The sequence below is a fragment of the Canis aureus genome, chromosome 17 (genome assembly GCF_053574225.1).
Source record: "Canis aureus isolate CA01 chromosome 17, VMU_Caureus_v.1.0, whole genome shotgun sequence".
NCBI classification, from domain to species: domain Eukaryota; kingdom Metazoa; phylum Chordata; class Mammalia; order Carnivora; family Canidae; genus Canis; species Canis aureus.
The window spans coordinates 58372180-58391949 of record NC_135627.1 but is presented as its reverse complement, the minus strand read 5'-3'; the positions used below and the strand labels follow the sequence as shown (position 1 = coordinate 58391949).

The following is a 19770-nucleotide window of genomic DNA, read 5'->3' as shown; positions in this document are numbered from 1 at the left end:
TAAACTCTTCTGAAATTAGAAGAGGAGAGAACACTTCTCAACTAATTCTGTGAGGACAGTAGTACTCTAATATCAGAACCAGACATCAAAGGAAAATTACCATTATCTCTTATGATTATAGATGTAAACCTCTTTAACAAAAACAAGCTGAATACAGTAGCACATCAAATGTATTATATACCGTGACCAAGTGGGATTCATTCCAGAAATGCAAGGTTGGTTTAACATCTGAAAATCAATTAATGTAATATACAATAAAAGGGGAAAAACCCAAATAATTATCTCAATAGATACAGAAAAAGCATTTGACAAAATGCAATACACTTTTGCAATAAAAACAACTAGAAATAGATGGGAACTTCCTCTACTTAATAAAGGGCATATATAAAAACTCCATAGCCAACAATACATTTAATGGTGAAAGATGGAATGCTCTTCCCCTAACATCAGGCACAAGATAAAGCTGCCCTCCTCTCACTACTTTCATTCAACATTATATTGGAGGTTCTATGTCAGAACAATTTGACAAGTAAATGAAGTAACTGTCATCTAGATTGAAAAGGAAGAAATAAAGCTATCTCTATTTGAAGATAATATGAGCTTATATATTAAAAATCTTAGGAATCCACTAAAAACTATTAGAACTGATCAAAACTAGGCAAAACTGCAGGGTAACAAGATTAATATATGAAAATTAATTGTATTTCTATACACTTGTAATGAATAATGCAAACAGGAAGTTAAAGAAATAATTCCATTTACAATAGTGTTAAAAGGAATAAATGAGGCATACGAATTTAATATAACAAGTTCAAAACTGTACTCTGAAAATCTCAAAACATAACTGAAAAAAATTAAAGAACACCTAAATAAAGGGAAAGGCATCACATCACATGTTCATGGACTGGAATATTTAATATTGTTAAGATGACAGAGCTCCTCAAATTGATCTATGATTCAGTACAATCTCTATCAAAATCCCAGTTGGCAGGCAGCCCAGGTGGCTCAGCGGTTTAGCACCGCCTTCAGCCCAGGCTGTGATCCTGGAGACCCGGGATCAAGTCCCACGTGGGGCTCCCTGCATGGAGCCTGCTTCTCCCTCTGCCTGGGTCTCTGCCTCTCTCTCTCTCTCGGTCTCTCATAAATAAAAATAATAAAATCTTAAAAAAAAAAAAAAAAGAAGCTTTAAAAAAAAAATCCCAGTTGGCTTCTTGGCTGAAAATTAACAAGTTGATCCTAAAATTCATATGGAAATGCAAGCTTCAGAAGAGTACAACGAATCTTGAAAAAGAAGAGAAAATTCGTCCCTATTTCTTTAAAAAAAAAAAAAGATTGATTTATTTGTTTGTTATTTTAGGCAGAGAGAGAGAGCACACACGCATGTGCACAAGAGCCTGTGTGCAAGGCGGGGGGGGGGGGACAGAGACACTCAAGCAGACTCCCACTGAGTGTGGAGCCCCACATGGGGCTCTATCTCATGACCCTGAGATCATGACCTGCGCTGAAATCAAGAGTCAGATGCCTAACTGAGTGAATCACCCAGGCACCCCCACGTTTACCTATTTCAAAACTATTACTAAGCTACAGTAATCAAGACAGTATTGTACGGGCATAAGAGGAGACATAAAGATCAAGGGAGTACAATTAAGAGAACAGAAATGAACTTTTACACATATACAGTTAGTTGATTTTTGACAACTGTCAATAGAGAAAGAAAAGACTGTTTTTAAGAAATGGTGCTGGAACAAGTAGTACTCACATACAAAAGAGTGAAGTTAGACCCCTATCTCACACCATTCATAAAAATTAACTCAAGATGAATCAAAATGTAAATGTAAGAGCTAAAAGTATAAAACTCTTGGAGGAAAACAAAGATAAATCTGCATGATCTCTGACTTAGCAATGGTTTCTTAGATATATCAAAAGCACGAGCAACAAAAGAAAAAATAAACATGATCAAAATTAAAAACTTTTGTGCCTCAAAGGACACCACCAAGAAAGTGAAAAGACTACTCAAAGAACTGGAGAAAATATTTGCAAATCATATGAAATAAGGGACTTTTATATGGACTACATAAAGAACTCTCATAATTCAATAATAGGCAACTCAATTTAAAAAATATTACAAATGATCTGAGTACATATTTCTCAGAAAAAGATATACGAATGGCCAAAAGGACATGAAAATCATCCTCAATTAACATCATTAACCATCAGGGAAATGCAAATCAAAACCATAAAGAGATACCACTCTATACATACTAGGATGATTATAATCAAAAAAGCATGGGGATGCCTGGGTGGCTCAGCCGTTGAGCATCTGCCTTTGGCTCAGGGCATGATCCTGGAGTCCTGGGATCGAGTCCCACATCAGGCTCCCTGCGTGGAGCCTGCTCCCTCTCTGCTTATGTCTCTGCCTCTCCGTTTCTCTCATGAAAAAATAAATAAAATCTTAAAGGGGATCCCTGGGTGGCGCAGTGGTTTGGCGCCTGCCTTTGGCCCAGGGCGCGATCCTGGACACCCGGGATCGAATCCCACGTCGGGCTCCCGGTGCATGGAGCCTGCTTCTTCCTCTGCCTGTGTCTCTGCCTCATTCTCTCTCTCTCTCTCTCTCTCTCTCTCTGTGACTATCATAATAAATAAAAAATAAATAAATAAATAAAATAAAATAAAATAAAATCTTAAAAAAAAAAAAGCAAATAAAGGGTTGATGAGGATATGGAAAAATTGGAAACTCATACACTGCTGTTAGGAATATAGAATGAAGGACGCCTGGGTGGCTCAGCAGTTGAGCGTCTGCCTTCAGCTCAGGGCATGATCCCAGGATCCGGGATCGAGTTCTGGACCAGGCTCCCTGAGAGGAGCCTGCTTCTCCCTCTGCCTGTGTCTCTGCCTCTTTCTCTCTGTTTCTCTCATGAATAAATAAATAAATCTTTTAAAAAAAAAAGGGCGGGGGTGGGCAGCCCGGGTGGCTCAGTGGTTTAGCACCACCTTTGGCCCAGGGCATGATCCTGGAGACCCGAGACTGAGTCCCACGTCAGGCTCCCTGCATGGAACCTGCTTCTCCCTTTGCCTGTGTCTCTGCCTCTCTCTGTGTCTCGCAGGAATAAATAAATAAAATCTTTTTTTGTTTTTCTTTAAAAAAAAAAGGACTACAGAATGGTGTGGATATGTTGGAAAAAGTCTGGCCAGTCCCTCCAAGGTTAAACACAGAATTATTACATGACCTGGCAATTCTACTTCTAGGTATATATCCAAGAGATTTAGAAACATATATTGACACAAATATTCATAGCAAGATTATTTACAATAGTCAGAAAGTAAAAGACACCAAATGATGAACAGATAATTATGATGTGGTGCATTCACACAATGGAATGTGATTTGGCAATAATAAGGATGAAGTACTGATACAAGCTAGAAGACAGAAGAACAATGAAAACATTACACTGAGTAAAAGAAACCAGATGCAAAAGACAACAGATTATCGGATTCCATTTATATAACATGTCTCAAGTAGGCAAATCTATAAACATAGAAAGATCCGTGTTGCCTGGGTCTGGAGGGAGTGGGGGAACATGAAGTGAGTGCTGAAAGGTATGGCATTGCTTCTTGGCACAATAGAAATGTTTTAAAAATGATTTTGGTGATGGCTGCACACCTCTATGGATACACCAAAAATCACTCGACTGTACACTTTATATGGGTAATTTGTATGGTATATGAATTTTATCTCAATAAGCTGTTATAAAAAAAAACATTATTCTGCCTACAGAAAAGAAAAAGGAAGCTATGAGAGATCATTCTCTGTAAATTAAGACATTCATCTGTTAGTTCGTTCATTCATTCATTCATTCATTCATTCATTCATTCGGCACTGTTTTAGATTAACTTGTTAAGTCTTACGCTTTTTCCATACTAACATGAAATTTAGTTTACCCCAAGACAGAAAAATCCTCAACAGTTTCTTCAATGATTTCTGTAAAGATCTTTTATGACATTAGACAAGTTATTGAAATACTCCCAAGCTCTAGAGCTCTAAGGATTATAACAAAATTATTAAAGGTAGCCAACAAATGGATTATATTAAGTCTGCTAAATTGATCTAGCTTATTTGAATCTAATCTTTTAAGAAATCAGTACACAGTTAACAAACAAGTAGAAGAGAAGTGCATTATTTTCTTACCTGATCCAAATGCCTGTCTCTCATGAGTTCATACTCATTTTGCAGTGTGTGCTGAAAAAGGGTCCAGATGATGTGTTCTAGTTCTGGGTGGTCAGATAGGAGGCGTGCACACAGCGTATTTAGTCGAAGATAAGCTAGTCGGTACACTGCAGAGATAAGGGGAATGAGTCATGTTTATTATTCATTTTGAATTTCAAGGGTATTTTTCAAAACATTAAATTGCTGTAAGCACAGTGCTGTTAAACAGCATTTTCCCCCCAAGTTTATTTAAAGCCCAGTTAGTATACAGTGTAGTGTGGGTTTCGGGTGTAGAATTTAGTGATTCATCACTTCTATGTAACAATGTAACACCCAGTGCTCATCCCAAGTGCCCTCCTTAATCCCCATCACCTATTTCACACCTATTTCACCCATTCTCCCATCCATCTCCCCTCTGGTACCCAGAGGGGTAGTTTGTTCTCTACAGGTAAGAATCTGTTTCTCAGTTTTCCCTTTTTTCTTCCCCTATGTTCATCTGTTTTATTTCTTCAATTCCATATATGAGTGAGATCATATGGTATTTGACTCTGACTTATTTCACTTGGCATTATACACACTAGCTCCAACCACATCATTGCAAATGGCAAGATTTCATTCACTTTTATGGTTGAGTAATATTCCATTGCATATATATGCCACATCTTTCTTACCCATTTATCAGTCTGTTTCCAGAGTTTGGCTTTTGTAAATAATGCTGCTATAAACATTGGGGTGCGAGTATCTCTTCGAATTACTACTTTTGTATCCGTGGGGTAAATACATAGTAGTGCAATTGCTGGATTGTAGGGTGGTTTTATTATTAACTTTTTGAGGAACCTCCATATTCTCCAGAGTGACTGCACTAGTTTGCATTCCCACCAGTAATAAACAGCATTTTAACAGGAACCTCACTTCTACCACTATTTTTTTTTCTACCACTATTTTCCTAATGTATAAATAATTCCTACTCTTAGGCAAAATAATACTTGAATACTAACGTAAGATTTATTTAGAAAGTCTATAAAAAATACTACTGGAATATAGGTTTGGATAAAAGGAATCCACAAAATTTAATTACCCCCCCAACTACTTTAAATATAATGACTCTTGTTTTAAATGTACCTTTCAAAGATGTGCATAAAGTAATCAGCATTTTTTAGTTAATTGTCTCGGTGGTTCTCACTTCAGTGTGCATCAGACTAGTCTTGGAAGGCTTGTTAAAATAAAAAAAATTTTTTTTTCATTTCATCCTAGAGCTTCTGATTGAGTAGCTTGAAGATGGGGCCTAAACAAAGATTTTCCTTCCTACAACTTTCCAGGTAGAAAGTGGATTCTGCGGGATGGGGACCACACTCCGGAAACACTGCTCTAATTTAAGGATTATTTTAAAACATGCCCATGAAACTCTGTATATTTATGACTCAAATAAAATCAGAAAAAAGATTTATCACAGAGGAATCTGGCCTTTCATGTTCCTTCAGAGAACTTCAGTGGGTGTGCACAACCATATACAGCAGACTATCAAACAACATGGGTTTTTTTCTGATAAATACAAGACAGTACTAGTATTTTCCTTATGATTTTTTAAAAAAATTTTATTTATTTATCCGAGAGAGAGAGAGAGAGAGAGAGAAGAGAGAGAGAGGGAGGGAGGGAGGGAGGGAGGGAGGGAGGCAGAGACACAGGCAGAGGGAGGAGCAGGCTCCATGCAGGGAGCCTGACGTGGGACTCGATCCAGGGACCCCGGGGTCACGCCCTGGGCTGAAGGCGGTGCTAAACCGCTGAGCCACCCGGGCTGCCCCTCCTTATGATTATCTTAACAACGTGTTCATTTCTCTAGCTTACTTCATTGTAAGATGTACAGTATATAATACGTAAAAACATAAAATATGTGTTATTCAATTGTTTATGCTCAATTGGTAAGGCTTCTAGTCAACAGTAGGTTTATAGTAAAGTTTCTGGGGAGTCAAAAGCTATATGTGGATTTCTGACTGCATGGGGGGATCAGTGTCCCTAACCACCAACGTTCAAGGGTCGGCTGTATATACGCATGCACAGACACCCCTGCTCCACCTCATACACATAAAGTCAGAGAATGCCACACTAGCTAACTACCAGGAAATGTGCCTACACTAGACCATAGCACACTTACCATCTTAACTCTACAGCCACATCTGATAGCAAAAGTAATGTCAGGGGAAAATATTTCTAAACATAAACTTGAAAGTGTTACAGAAGCAGCAACAGCAACAATAACAACATCTAACACTTTGAGTGCTATGTGCCAGGTACTGTTTGAAGCATTTTATGTATTAATTCATTTAAACTCAAAAACCTTATGAGGGAGATTATTACAAAACATATTATTATTATCATTTCCACTTTACAGATGAAAAAATTGAGGCAGGGAGGTATTAAGTGACTTTGCCAAGGTCACACCTAGTAAGCAGAAGAGTCATGATTTGAACTTAGTCACAGCCGGGTTCCAGAGTCCTTCTTTTTGAAAGAAATCATCTACTAACCTTTTTTGTAAAAAAGTGAAAGGGAGGTAGATTTCAATGGCTTCTGAGTCTGGAAGGCTGAGGTTGCTTGTGCCTCTGTGTTTACAGTAGAATTTACACGTATAGTTGATCCTTTTTTCTTTGGGGATCTTACAGGAGAAAGATACCTAGACATATTCAAAGGAAAAGTCTTCATTTGACATTCTCGAAGAGTCTCTCTGTCCCTATCTACACTCCTCTGTCCCTTCTCTCTCACACTCACACAGAACTGTACACATACATCTGAACATATCTATTTAATCTTATTCTGTACCAAATTCCTTCTTTCAGCAAGCTATTTTTTTAAACTCTTATTTAAATTCTAGTTAGTTAACATACAGTGCAGTATTGGTTTCAGGAGTAGAATTCTTTTATTTTTTATTTTTTATTTTTTTAATTTTTTTTATTGGAGTTCAATTTGCCAACATATAGCATAACACCCAGTGCTCATCCCGCCAAGTGCCTCCCTCAGTGCCCATCACCTCATCACCCCAACCCCCCACCCACCTCCCTTCCACCACCCCTTGTTCGTTTCTCAGAGTTAGGTGTCTCTCATGTTCTGTCTCCCTTTGATATTTCCCACTCATTTTCTCCCCTATCCCTTTTATTCCCTTTCACTAATTTTTATATTCCCAAAATGAATGAGACCATATTATGTTTGTCCTTCTCCGATTGACTTATTTCACTCAGCATCAAACCCTCCAGTTTCAGAAGTAGAATCCAATGATTTGTCACACACAACCCCTAGTGCTCATCATATCAAGTGCCCTCCTTAATACCCACCACACATCTAAGTCCATCCCCCACCCATCTCTCTGTCAACCCTCAGCCCTCAGTTTGTTCTCTATCTTTAAGAGTCTCTTACAGTGTTTCCCTCTTTTATTTTCCCCTTCCCCCATGTTTACCTGTTTTGTTTCTTAATTCCACATATGAGAGAAATCATATGGTACTTGTTTTTCTGACTTATTTCGCTTAGCATAATATACTTTAGCTCCATTCACCTTGTTGCAAATGACAAAATGTTTTTCTTTTTGATGGCTAAGTAATATTCCATTATACACACGCACATGCGCGCGCAAACACACACACACACACACACACAGGCACCACATTTTCTTTATCCATTCATCAGTTGACGCATTTGGACTCTCTCCATAATTTGGCTCTTGTTGATAATGCTGTTATAAAAATCAGGGTGCATGTGCCCCTTCAAAGCTGTATTTTTGTATCCTTTGGGTAAATACCTAGTAGTGTAATTGCTAGATCCTAGGGTAGTTCTATTTTTTACTTTCTGAGGAACCTCCATATGTTTTGATAGAGTAGCTGTACCAGTTCCAGCAAGCTATTTAAACACAGGCTGGAAAAGATACAGCCTAATAGGAAAGCTAAGCTGTCATTATCATTTCTATCTATTTTAATAAATAGCTTTTCCTGAGAGTTACTGCTTTATTGAAAAAAAGCTGCATATGCATATATGTTCAATTTTAATAATTATAGTGAGTTTGAGATCATAAAATAACTCCAGGTCAAAAGAATAAGTTATTGATTCCAAAATAGTGTTGTCATGTTTCTGATTCTCCTCTTAAAAAATGTTTCATTTTGGTTCATATAGATGATAAAACCTAACTTACACAAACACCATCTAAATTACCTACTACAGAATTGTTTACGATACTTCAGATAACATTACCAAGGAAGATTTACACCTGTATACTAAATATGTTAGGCATAAATCAATCTAGAGATATTAGTAAGTATTCTCTCAATTTCTGACATTATACCACTCTTATATTGCCTTTTATAGGATAATCAAGATCTACATTCTAATTTTGTCTTAGTGGCTAAGAAATAATTCTGAGCAAGAAAGAGGATTTGTACCTTACTATATAGATAGATGTTTCTACTATGTGTATTATGTCACCTAGTACATTAGGAAAAGGGAATCACTATCCTAATCTTAGTCTACTTCCAATCTTGGATTTCCCTTCAATTCATTAATTCACAATATTGTAGACAAACTTAACTTGGATAGGAGTTGGTCTCCCTGGAGTTCTAGATGCAAATATTCAACTACCTATAGAACATCACTACTTGAATCTCAAATTTAAGAAAGCCAAAGCTCTTGATTTCTTCCCTGTTTTTCCCATCTCAATAAATGGCTCCATATTACATCTAGTTTTTTAAATCTAAAACCTGGGAGTTATTTTTAATATCTCCCTTTTCTCAATTCCTTAAACCCAATGCAAAACCAAGTCTTATTAAATCTTCTTCTAAAATACACCCTAGGGACGCCTGGGGGGAGCTCAGTGGTTGAGTGTCTGCCTTTGGCTCAGGTCATGACCCCAGAGTCCAGGGATTGAGTTCCACATTGGGCTCCCCGCAGGGAGCCTGCTTCTCTCTCCGCCTATGTCTTTGCCTCTCTCTCTGTGTCTCTCATGAATAAATAAATAAAATCTTAAAAAAAAAAATAAAACACATCCTAGATCTTTCCATTTCTTTCTATCTGACATATCTTAGACCAAGTCTCACTTGGTCCACTGAAACTGTCTCCAAACTGGTCTTCCTACTTCTTCCCTGTCCTTCTCCAAACCTACCTGGACTTCAAATAGCAGTCAGAAAATGGCCCTTTTAAAAATACAAATTATACCAAGCTGCACCCCTAATTCTTTCCTATTACCCTTCTAAAATTCAACCCCTTCTTATGGCCCATGGGAACCTACAAGGTCTGGCCTCAGTTTGCCTCTTGTCTTATACCTCCAACCTCCTCTTGTTCATTTTACTCCAGCCACACTGGATTTCTTTCTGTTCATTGGAGCAGCTAAATTTGATCTGTCTTAGGGCCACTGCACTTGCTGTTTGCTGTGCCTGGAATGTACATGATGCAGATTTGTGCTTAGCCAGCATCCACTTGTCCTTGAGATCTCAGGTCAAATACCACTTTTCATAAGAAGCTTCCTTAAATGTTCCTACACTCTCAGTTTCTCTCACACCACTTTATTTCCAGTATAGTACTTAGTATACTCAATTTTTTAAAAGTAATCACTACTCCCAACATGGGGCTTGAACTCATAACCCCAAGATCAAGAGCAGCACGCTCTATTCACTGAGCCAGCCAGGTGCCCCAAATTTAGCATACTCTAAAAACACATCATGTATTAGTTTATTTCCCCCATAATGTAAGCGCTATGAGTGGAAGAACCTAGTCCATCTTATTCACCTTTTATTCCCTGTGCCTATAAAATGTCCTGGGACTTAGACAACTGCTTAAATTAAAGAAAAAGGTAAGGCTTGACTTATTTATATTTGTATGTAATCTAGCAAACAAACGTTATGTGAAGGCTGAGGTACCATATGCTAGAAATACCTTGGATACAAGTTAGCATGGAAAGGACATCTTTGGAAAATAGTCCCTGAACTAATCACAGAACACTGTACTGTCAATTCCTAGACAGAACTAAATAGAAACAGTATTAGGCACATTTCTGTGAAAGGCAGAGTAGACAGACTGTTTAAGAGCATAAGCTTTGGGGCAGATTGCTTGGGTTTGATTTCTATTGACTTTTATTTCTCTAATTCCTATTTTACAGATAACTGAGGCTGATAGCAGTATCTACTACCTTATGGAGCTGTTATGAAGATTAAACGGGGAAAAGAAAATCTCAAGTACTTAGGCAGCTGTCCAGCACATAGTGAACCCTCAGTAAATATTAGCTTTCTTCTTCCATCATCATCATGATCATCATCATGTATTCATCAACTGATTTAGTCTCGTATCTTACCCTAATCTCTATTCTATACCTCACCCCTGAAAGTGTTTCCAGCTTTCCCGGTGTTACACTTTGAGATTTATGCCATTTCTGACTCTTGGAACACTTTGTGTCTCCTTCCTTCTCTCCAGAAATCCTATTTTCCAATTTTTAGGCCTAACTAAATTGCCATCTCTACCATGAAAACTATTCTCATTACATCAACCCTAAGTGATCTCAGTAGCACTCTGTACCACTATATATGATCTTTGAGTCATGTATCTTACATTCCTGCTTCTTCAAAGCAAGAACGTCTTATTCAAAATTCTATACCCTACAGTTTCAATATAGTATCTTGCATTATACCATGCTCAAAACCTATTTGCATATTGACTGAATAGCATAACATATGTTCTACTTACATATCTGCTGCAGTGTGATTACTCTGGAGAGGAAGGTTGAGAGTACAAGCAGATTCAAGGTGATCAGCTGGTCCTTCTCGGTCTTTTGCTTGTTTAATCAGATCAAATAAAGGTGAATCCTATATAAACAAGATGACATTAAAACCACATTGGTAGGTATGATTTTCCCATGTACTCATTAAAATCATATTGTCTGACATGGTGAGCACTACAAATTTAGTCACAATTGACAGCAGCAATTTAGAATCAGAGATCTTTCTACTTTGAAAAAACGGATTGCCAATTTTTGTTTTATATACATGAAATCGAAGAGATGTGCTTTGAATGCAAAATTTAAGGAGGATTCACTTGTATGTGCACTGACCCTCCTATGAAATCTGCCCTTTGGATACTGAACACCAAATTGATAATGAATGTCAGTTAATTTAAGATACACAGGCAAAACAGAATGATATGTCACTTTGATGGTTTGCTTAGACCCAAGAATTAAAGCACTTTCACAGTTTACAAAGGTAATTCAAACGTATTATCTCATGTAATCCTCAAAATAAGTCTGTGGATTAAGTATTATTATTCATTTTATGGATCAGAAAACTTGGCTATTTTAGTAAATTGTGACTGAATACTATATTATGCAGTAAAATTATTTTCAGAGTGTAGGATAATAATGTGAGGTTTATAAATATAGAAATCAAAACTCTTTTAAGTTTTTAAAAAAATAATGAGTAGAATAGCTTCCTACAAGTATTAGAATATGACATATTAAAAACATTTTATTAATTTAGCTATTATTTTTCATCTTATCCAAAGGATTTACTGAAAAAGAAATCTATATTAACATCTGTTATTAACAATAATAGTTACCAATTAGTAAATGCTTACTGCATGTACACATTTAGTTTTCACAAAACCCTATGCTGTCGCGGTATACTATTCCCACTTGAGAGAGAGAGAAAATGAGGCTAACAAAAGGATTTGAACTTAGGCAGCCGGGCTCTAGAGTCTGAGCTCTTATAAAAAGAGCAGCAATAAAACAAGTCCATGAATTAACTTTACCGAGGCTAATCCTGTATTACACACTATTTAATAAAGTGAAGTGTTCCTGATAATCATTCTTCAAGCAGAAAACAACACGGTCATACTTACTTAATCAGAGAGGACCTATCTACAACTACTACAATATTTGCTTAACCTAATTATACAATTTACCAAACAGTGAGAGCTTATATAAATTATTAGTTTCCTTTCCAGAGTAACTGTTTGATATAATAAATACCAAAACAATACAATGATGAACAATGAATCAAATTTTGATAATGCTGAACAATTTATATTATAACCAGTTTGAACAATGGTAGTTAGCATTGTTTTTGAAAAACATGCTTGTTAAATATTAGAAGTTATGCAAAAGAGGCCCAAAATTTGAACTAGATTTTCATTGAAAGTGATCATTTACAGCAATTTTTTAAAAAGTCTCTTAAAACAGCAATCCCTTTGTTAAACTGTAGACTAAAAGCAGATATTTTAAGAACTTGAAAACCTTAAATGTTATTACATCAATTATATACAACTTTACATATACAAATATTTCAAACAACTGTGTACCCTAAAATGTATTTTTTAAAGTGTTTTCTAAATTGATATCTTCATCAACTTTTTAAAAAACAATGAGAAGTATATATATCAACTTGGGTAGATCCTATTTTCTTTAATTCAAAGTAAGCTATTTTGTGGTATTGGGTATTATTTAAATCTTAAGTCATATTAAAAATGTTATATTTTGTATTTGCCGCATTAATTTTAAAATATTGTTTTAAGAAAGTAACTCCTAACTCAAAATTAGCCAAGAATTCTAAACCTGGGTCAGGGTTTACCTGAAGATGTTTGACATATCTGCTCTGGATAGGCAGCTCTAAGTGCAAAGGCAAAATTTATGCAATTAAACTAAGACAGCTGTTTTTCTAAATGAAATATTACAGGAGTCAAAAGTCCTCTCCCATCAGTACTAGCTTCAATGGCCACAGCAAGTATATCCAATGTGAGCTTCCTCTGTTTTAACAATTGTGATAAAATCATGTGGAAGAGTCATTATTTGTATCATTTACCCTAAAAGCTGTAGGAGTTACTGTTCCTAATCCAAAGAAGAGATCTTATTCTAACTGAAAGCATAAGAAAACCTATAATGAATATTTGCAAAATGAATAAAAATTCATACAGGAGAGTTCATATTATAAAGGGAACTAATACAGTAAGAGAGATGGACATTCAAAGAGGAATAGGGCATGAAAGCTTGTAAAAGGAAACTAGCATGTCTGAACATGATGAAAATCAAGAGTATTTTGTCACACTTGGAAGGAGTAGAGGATTATGACTGAACAGGAAAGGATAAGATGGGTGGATAAGAGTTCAAAGTTGAAGAATAAACATGCTTGCCATGCTGAAGTGAGGAATCACCAAATTACCGATGATAATGCTGATGAGAAGAATTTGTAAAAAAGTAAAAGAATGAAAACATATATCCTATGATTAAATAATCACAATAAAAGTCACCTTTCTCAAATAATTCCTGTTTTAACCAGGGCCTCTCTACCAGAGAATCAAAACCACCAGATTTTTACCTTTGAGATTCTAACTAGTATCCTTTACTTACCTACATACATTATTCCATGACAGCAAATACTGCAGCAGGTTTAACCTATTCATAGCACCAAGGTTTTGTGTCAAAAATTATTTCATGACTAGACATTGAATTGTTTTCAAGAAGATGAAACAAACTTAGAAACTTAAGCTAACATCAATGAGGGATTTCACTGGCTTTGCTGCTTCTACCTTTAGGTGGACATACTCCTGTGGTTCTCAAAATTTCATAATTCTTCAAGTTTCCAATCTGAAGCTGAACTAGTCAGCAGGAAAAGGTTAATTGGCTTGGGCTTAGGCTCCTTGCAATCAGTGTTTGTTGATATGCACATTTACTATTTCTGCACCTGTTCTGGCTTTGGAAACCCCTTGGCCATTCTTGTCCTAGGGCCTTAAAATAAGGGTTAGCCAAATATGGGCACAACAATAACTTGACATGTAAATGTAAAGGTAATATGAGGTTCTACTGGCACAGCTTAGTTTCAGCACATCAGTATAGTCATGCCAACTTAATGTTTGTACTTAATTAAATCTACAAAGTAACTATGAGATAGTAAAACTGTTAAATTATTACACTAAAATCTGTGCATTCAAATAAGCACTGTTAAATTGTGTGGTATTTTTTAAGTATAATAAGAGTTCATAATCTCTAATGATTAATTTCAGGTCTATACCATCAGTAGCCTAGGTCATCCCTAGAATGACTCTATATTTTATAAGGTTCATTCTTACTTTTTTGATATAGCTTACAACTTGCTGGAAAGCAGCCTATGTCAGAGTCTCCAAGGGAGCTTTATTAAACACACAGATTTCTCCTCAACCCCTAAAATTCTGATAATGCCAGGAAGGAGGAATATCTACATTTTAGGAAAGTTCCTCAGCAGAGTCTAATTCTCATGCAATCCCACCATTCTAGCGTCCTCCCACCGGATCCCTGCCATGTCTCCTTTACATTTATCTCTCCTCTGCCCACCCCCTCAAGAACTAACTTTAGTTTTCTAATCCTGATATAAATTTCTAAAAACTCTAAAATAGCATACAACTCAATTTCTTGCCTTCTTAGGTTTCAAAAGACATCCTTTCCACCATTCCCTAAATTCTATCTTCTAGAATACTAATAACCCAGGTAAATTTGAGATCAGTCAGATATAAAAGTACAGTCTCTTGTTGTGAAACTCAGAAATTCCTTAAATCCTAGTATAGTCCAATCACTGACAAGAAACTTCTGGTTCTCATATTCCCAACATGTGGGCTAAAGTGATGACAGGGTATGAAGACGGAATATTAGAAACATTGCATTAACTTTAGGAGAACTAATTTTTAATGCCAGACCCACAGCAAATATTTGGTGTTGTCTAGTGAGGATACCACGCTGTCAGGTATATTAACAACTGTGATCTTTCTTTCTACTATGTCTTATCTTGATAACTATAATTAATGATTCAAAGCCATTACCACATATTTCATAATAATATTTTACTTCCTTCACTACCAAAATTCTGTCTTCTTGATTTTCTCAATTTAAGAATACTCATTGAGCATCTACTACCGTATGCCAAGTTCTATGCGAAATATTTTACAGACATTTTAATCTCATATAATCCTCATAGTACATCTATAAAATACATACTGTTATTATCCCCAACTTATAGATAACCTGAAATATGGATATTAAGAAATCTGTCCCATGTCATATGGCTAATGAATGGTGGAGCAGGGAACTAAACTCAAGTCTGTTTTAAGAGCATGTGCTGTTAGCTCCTATACTATGATGTAAATCATGTTCGTTTATTCACTTTCTCTTCATTCTTTGTGCCTACTCTCATGCTTCTAGCTGTGTTGCCATGGTGGTGTTTCCCCCTACAATTAGCTCTATTCCCCACAATCCCATCTACCATTCATTTGCTCATTCTACAAATACTCACATTCCATGACAGGCACTATAGCAACTAAGAAGAATGTAATATTAATGGTGGTATCTAACCCAAAGGGTTGTTGTGAAAATTAAATAAACTACATAAAGGGTTTGATACAGTACATGGCACAAAATAAACACTCAGTAATTCTGCACTCCAAGAGTTTATTGATTTGCTGAATGCTAGGCATAGCACGAAACACTTTATTTATATTATTTCATTCCCCCAACAAACTCTAGGAAGAAGGCACTATTTTTTTTATGTCATTTTACAACTGAAGAAAAGTAGGCTAAGATTAAGTTGCCCAAAGGCACAATTAGTAAGTGGTGGATCAAGGATTTGGCCCCAAGCTTTTTCATTCCAATGCCCTTGTTTTTAATCCTTATGCTACAGTCTCTAATGAAGGAAATAAATAAGTAAGTAAAAAACAGTAATATAGACCAGTAAGTCCCATAATCAAAGGATACACATGGTATATACTGGAAATCAAGAGAAGAACATCAAATCTAGATTAGGTACATTAGGGGGAAACATCTGGAAGAAGGTTAAGCCTGACTTGTGTTCTAAAGGTAAAAGTTATTTCAAGTAGAAAGCAGAATAGATGGTTCAGAAACAAGAGAAAATATGGCTCTAGAGAAACTTCCTGTAGCTCCCATAGAGTAAGGAAAATAATACTCCCTCACAGGGTTTGGTTGTTATAACAATTAAATGAGATAATAAGTATAAAGTACTCAGAATGGCACCAGAGACATAAATGCTTAAGACCGAGATGATTCACTCCAAAAAGCTAAAACACAGATTTTATAGCAAGGAAACAGCAAGGGATTAAACTAATTAAAGGATTTTAAGCAGTTGACTAACAGGGTCCAGATGGGACTTTTAGACAGTTCTAAAATAAAATCCCAGTGCCAAGCACATAATGGATACTCAAATATTTCTGGGTGAAATTAAGATACAGCAAATCACCAAGAAGAAATGCTTTCTAATTGACATTAAATATCAGCTGTAGCATGCCGCTAGCAAGATCACTCCAATAACCCCTACCACTGGGTTATTTATACCCTTGTGAAGACCCCTCCTACACTGTACCAGGTTAGTCTGTCTGGTCAATGGCATATGGCACAAGTGATGGCATGTCACTTCTGAGCTAGCTTATAAAAAATCTACAGTTTTAGGCTCCTGGAAGTCCCATGGAAAGAGGTCCACACGGCAACAAAGGGAGCCTCTGGCTAACAACCAATGAAGAAGTAATGAAGCCTGCCAACAACCATGTGAGTGAACTAGGAAGCAGATTCTGCAAGCCTTAACCTGACTGCATCCTTAGTTGACAACTTGAGGGTCTCTCCTGAGAGAATAGGAGCCAAAACCACACAGCTGAGCCACTCCCAGATTTCTGACCTTCAGAAACTGTGACATAACAAACTTTAGTTATTTTAAGTTGCCACATCTTGGAGTAATTTCTTACACAGCAAATAGATAACTGATATAGCAACTGATTGTTTTAAAAGACTATAAAGAAAACAGTTAGTGAAATACTTAACTTATGAAAATTAGGTGCTTATATGGGTAGCACTGTATCCATGACTCAGAGAGCAGTTCTTCTCCTGGACTCAGGCAAGCTGTCTCATGTCATTATTTATCTACTTAAATTAACTGTCAGTTAATACTTCACTCTGCTTTGCCACTTAATCTTGGGAAAGAAACCAGACTCTACCAGCAAGATTAGTATAAATCCCAGTGAATAAATAATACACGTAGAAAAAATAGAAGCTACAAGTCTACTCTACATGATATTTCATAATTAACATACATTTTCTAAGCAAGCATGAACTTCTCCTGAGAGTCAAAGACTTAAAGGCTATCAAGTCAAGGTGTTCCTAAAAGAGATTATGATTATCCAAGTAAGTACAAGGTCTCTCTTTCTTGTAAAAAAATTAATAATAGGAGTGAAAGACGGGAATTGCTATTGTTTTCTGGGTATTTTAAGGAATATTATTGGAGCCACATTACAGGAAATGTTTTTGTACTATCCTAAGCCAAATCATTGTAAGATCATTTTACCCTGCAAAAGGAAACTCAAATATAAAATGGATAATCTAGGGAAGGCTCTGACTTTTCTAACAGTTCTTTCCCATTTTACTTTACTTCTTTTTTAATATTGATATTCCTCAGGATATTCTTGCTAATACATATACTCATTGAGCCACTATCATGGCTTTAATTATAGCTATATTACTCCCAAATCTACATTTCTAACTAAAGGTACTTGTTCAAGTTCCAGATCAAGTATTTCCTACTAGAGATCTCAGACCTCTACATGGATATGTGGCAAAAATGCCAAATACTCACATGTTCAAACATTAACATGAACTCATTACTCTCATCACCAATCAGCTATGACTCCTTCAATAAATATCCTCTTTGGTTAACTGTGTTATCAACTACCTAACCACTGACAGTACAAATCTGCATTATCCTCAGTTTTACCCAGGATTCTAATCCTTAGAGATTCATGCTTTTACTGTTAATATATTTTTATATTTGAAACCAGTGTCTTGAATAGCACAGAGCTCGGTCTTTCCTTTTTACCTACTTTGACAATCTTTGCCCTTTAATTGGGGTGCTGAGACCATTTATATTTAATGCAATTACTGATAATGGTTAAATACTACACTTATTTGTTCCATCATCATCTTTGTTCCCTTCTTGCTAAAGGTGCAAAAGCAAATCAATCGAAAAAGGATAGATTTTACAACAAATATTGCTAGAAAAACTGAATATCCATAAGCCAAAATAAAAAAACCCTGACTTAAATCTCAAAACTTGTACAAACAAAACTAAAAACGGGGCTTCTGGCTAGCTCAGTTGGTGGAGCATGTGACTCTTAATCTCAGGGTTTTAAGTTCAAGTCCGATGTTGGGTGTAGAGATCACTTAAAAAATAAAATATTTTAAAAAGATTTTTAAAAATTAAACTAAAATGGATCATGCGCTTAAATATCATGCGCTTAAATATAAAATGTAAAGCTATAAAACTTAAAAAAGGCATGGGGAAAAAATCTTTGGGATCCTAGACCTGGACCCCACCAGCATGATCCATAAAAGAAACTGATAAACTGGATTTCATCACAATTTAACACTGTGGCTATGAGAAAGACCATTAGAAGAGGTGCAAAAAGAAGCTACAGAGTAAAAAAAAAAAAATAAAAAAAAAAGGCAGCTACAGAGTAGGAGAAATTATTTGCAAGCCATATCCCCAATAAAGGACTAGTATCAAACATATAAAGAACTTGTAAAACTCAATGGTAGTAAAACAAACAATCTAATTAGAAAATGGGCAAAGATATGAGGAAACATTTCACCAAAGAGGAAATACAGATCACAAATAAACACAGAAAAAGATATTCAATATCATGAGCCATCATCCTAATGGGAAATGTAAACTATAATCTCAATGAGCTAATCCCTACACTGTCAGGTGGCTATAATAAAAAATAGTGACAAAATCAAATGATGACAAGGATATAAAGAAACTGGAACCCCCATATATTGCTGGTGGGAACTCAAAATGGTACAACTACTCTAGAAAATACTAATTAAACAAAACACACAATACCCATACAATTCTGCAACTGTACTCTTTGGGTATTTATCCCAAAGTAATGAAAACTCAAGTTCATATAAAACCTGTGCACAAAGTTTACAGCAGCTTTACTTGTGATACTTAGAAACTGGAATGAGATATTCTTTTTTCTTCAAGATTTTATTTATTCATTTGAGAGAAGGAGTGCGGGATTGAATGAGAGAGAAAGCACAAGCTAGGGGAAGAGCAGAGGGACAGGGAGAAGCAGATTCCCCACTAAACAGGGAGCCCTACTTGGGGATCGATCCCAGGCCCTGGGATCATGACCTGATGACCTGAACCAAAGGCAGACACTTAACCAACTGAGCCACCCAGGTGACCTGGAATCAGATATTTTATAATACAAGTACAGTTAAAGAAATTGTAGTACATTCATAGTATGAAATCTAGTCAGCAATAAAAAGGTAATGAACTAGTGATACATGCAATATCTTAAAAGTATCTCTAGAAAATTAGGCTAAGTGAAAAAAAGATAATCCTAAAAGATAATCATATTTGACTCCATTTATGTTACATTTCAAAGTAACAAAATTTTAGAAACAGAAGGCAGATTAATAGTGACCAGGTGTCAAGGACAGGCATGAGAGACTGGAGTGATGTGGATTTAGTTCCTTGTATGATACAACTGTTCAGTGTCTTAACTGTAGTGGGGGATATATGAAC

At 36.0% G+C, this 19770-nt stretch overlaps 1 protein-coding gene across 3 annotated transcripts in view; it reads right to left on the bottom strand.

The window, feature by feature from the left end:
* The window catches only part of RB1 (RB transcriptional corepressor 1), a 144810-nt gene that overhangs the window by 14229 nt on the left and 110811 nt on the right, over nucleotides 1-19770 (bottom strand). For all 3 annotated transcript variants that reach the window (XM_077855718.1, XM_077855719.1, XM_077855721.1), the window contains 3 exons: nucleotides 10913-11031; nucleotides 6727-6872; nucleotides 4187-4332 (listed from right to left, as the gene is read on the bottom strand). In XM_077855718.1, coding sequence (XP_077711844.1) covers nucleotides 4187-4332; nucleotides 6727-6872; nucleotides 10913-11031 — 411 coding nt within the window. The remainder of the gene's footprint in view (nucleotides 1-4186; nucleotides 4333-6726; nucleotides 6873-10912; nucleotides 11032-19770) is intronic.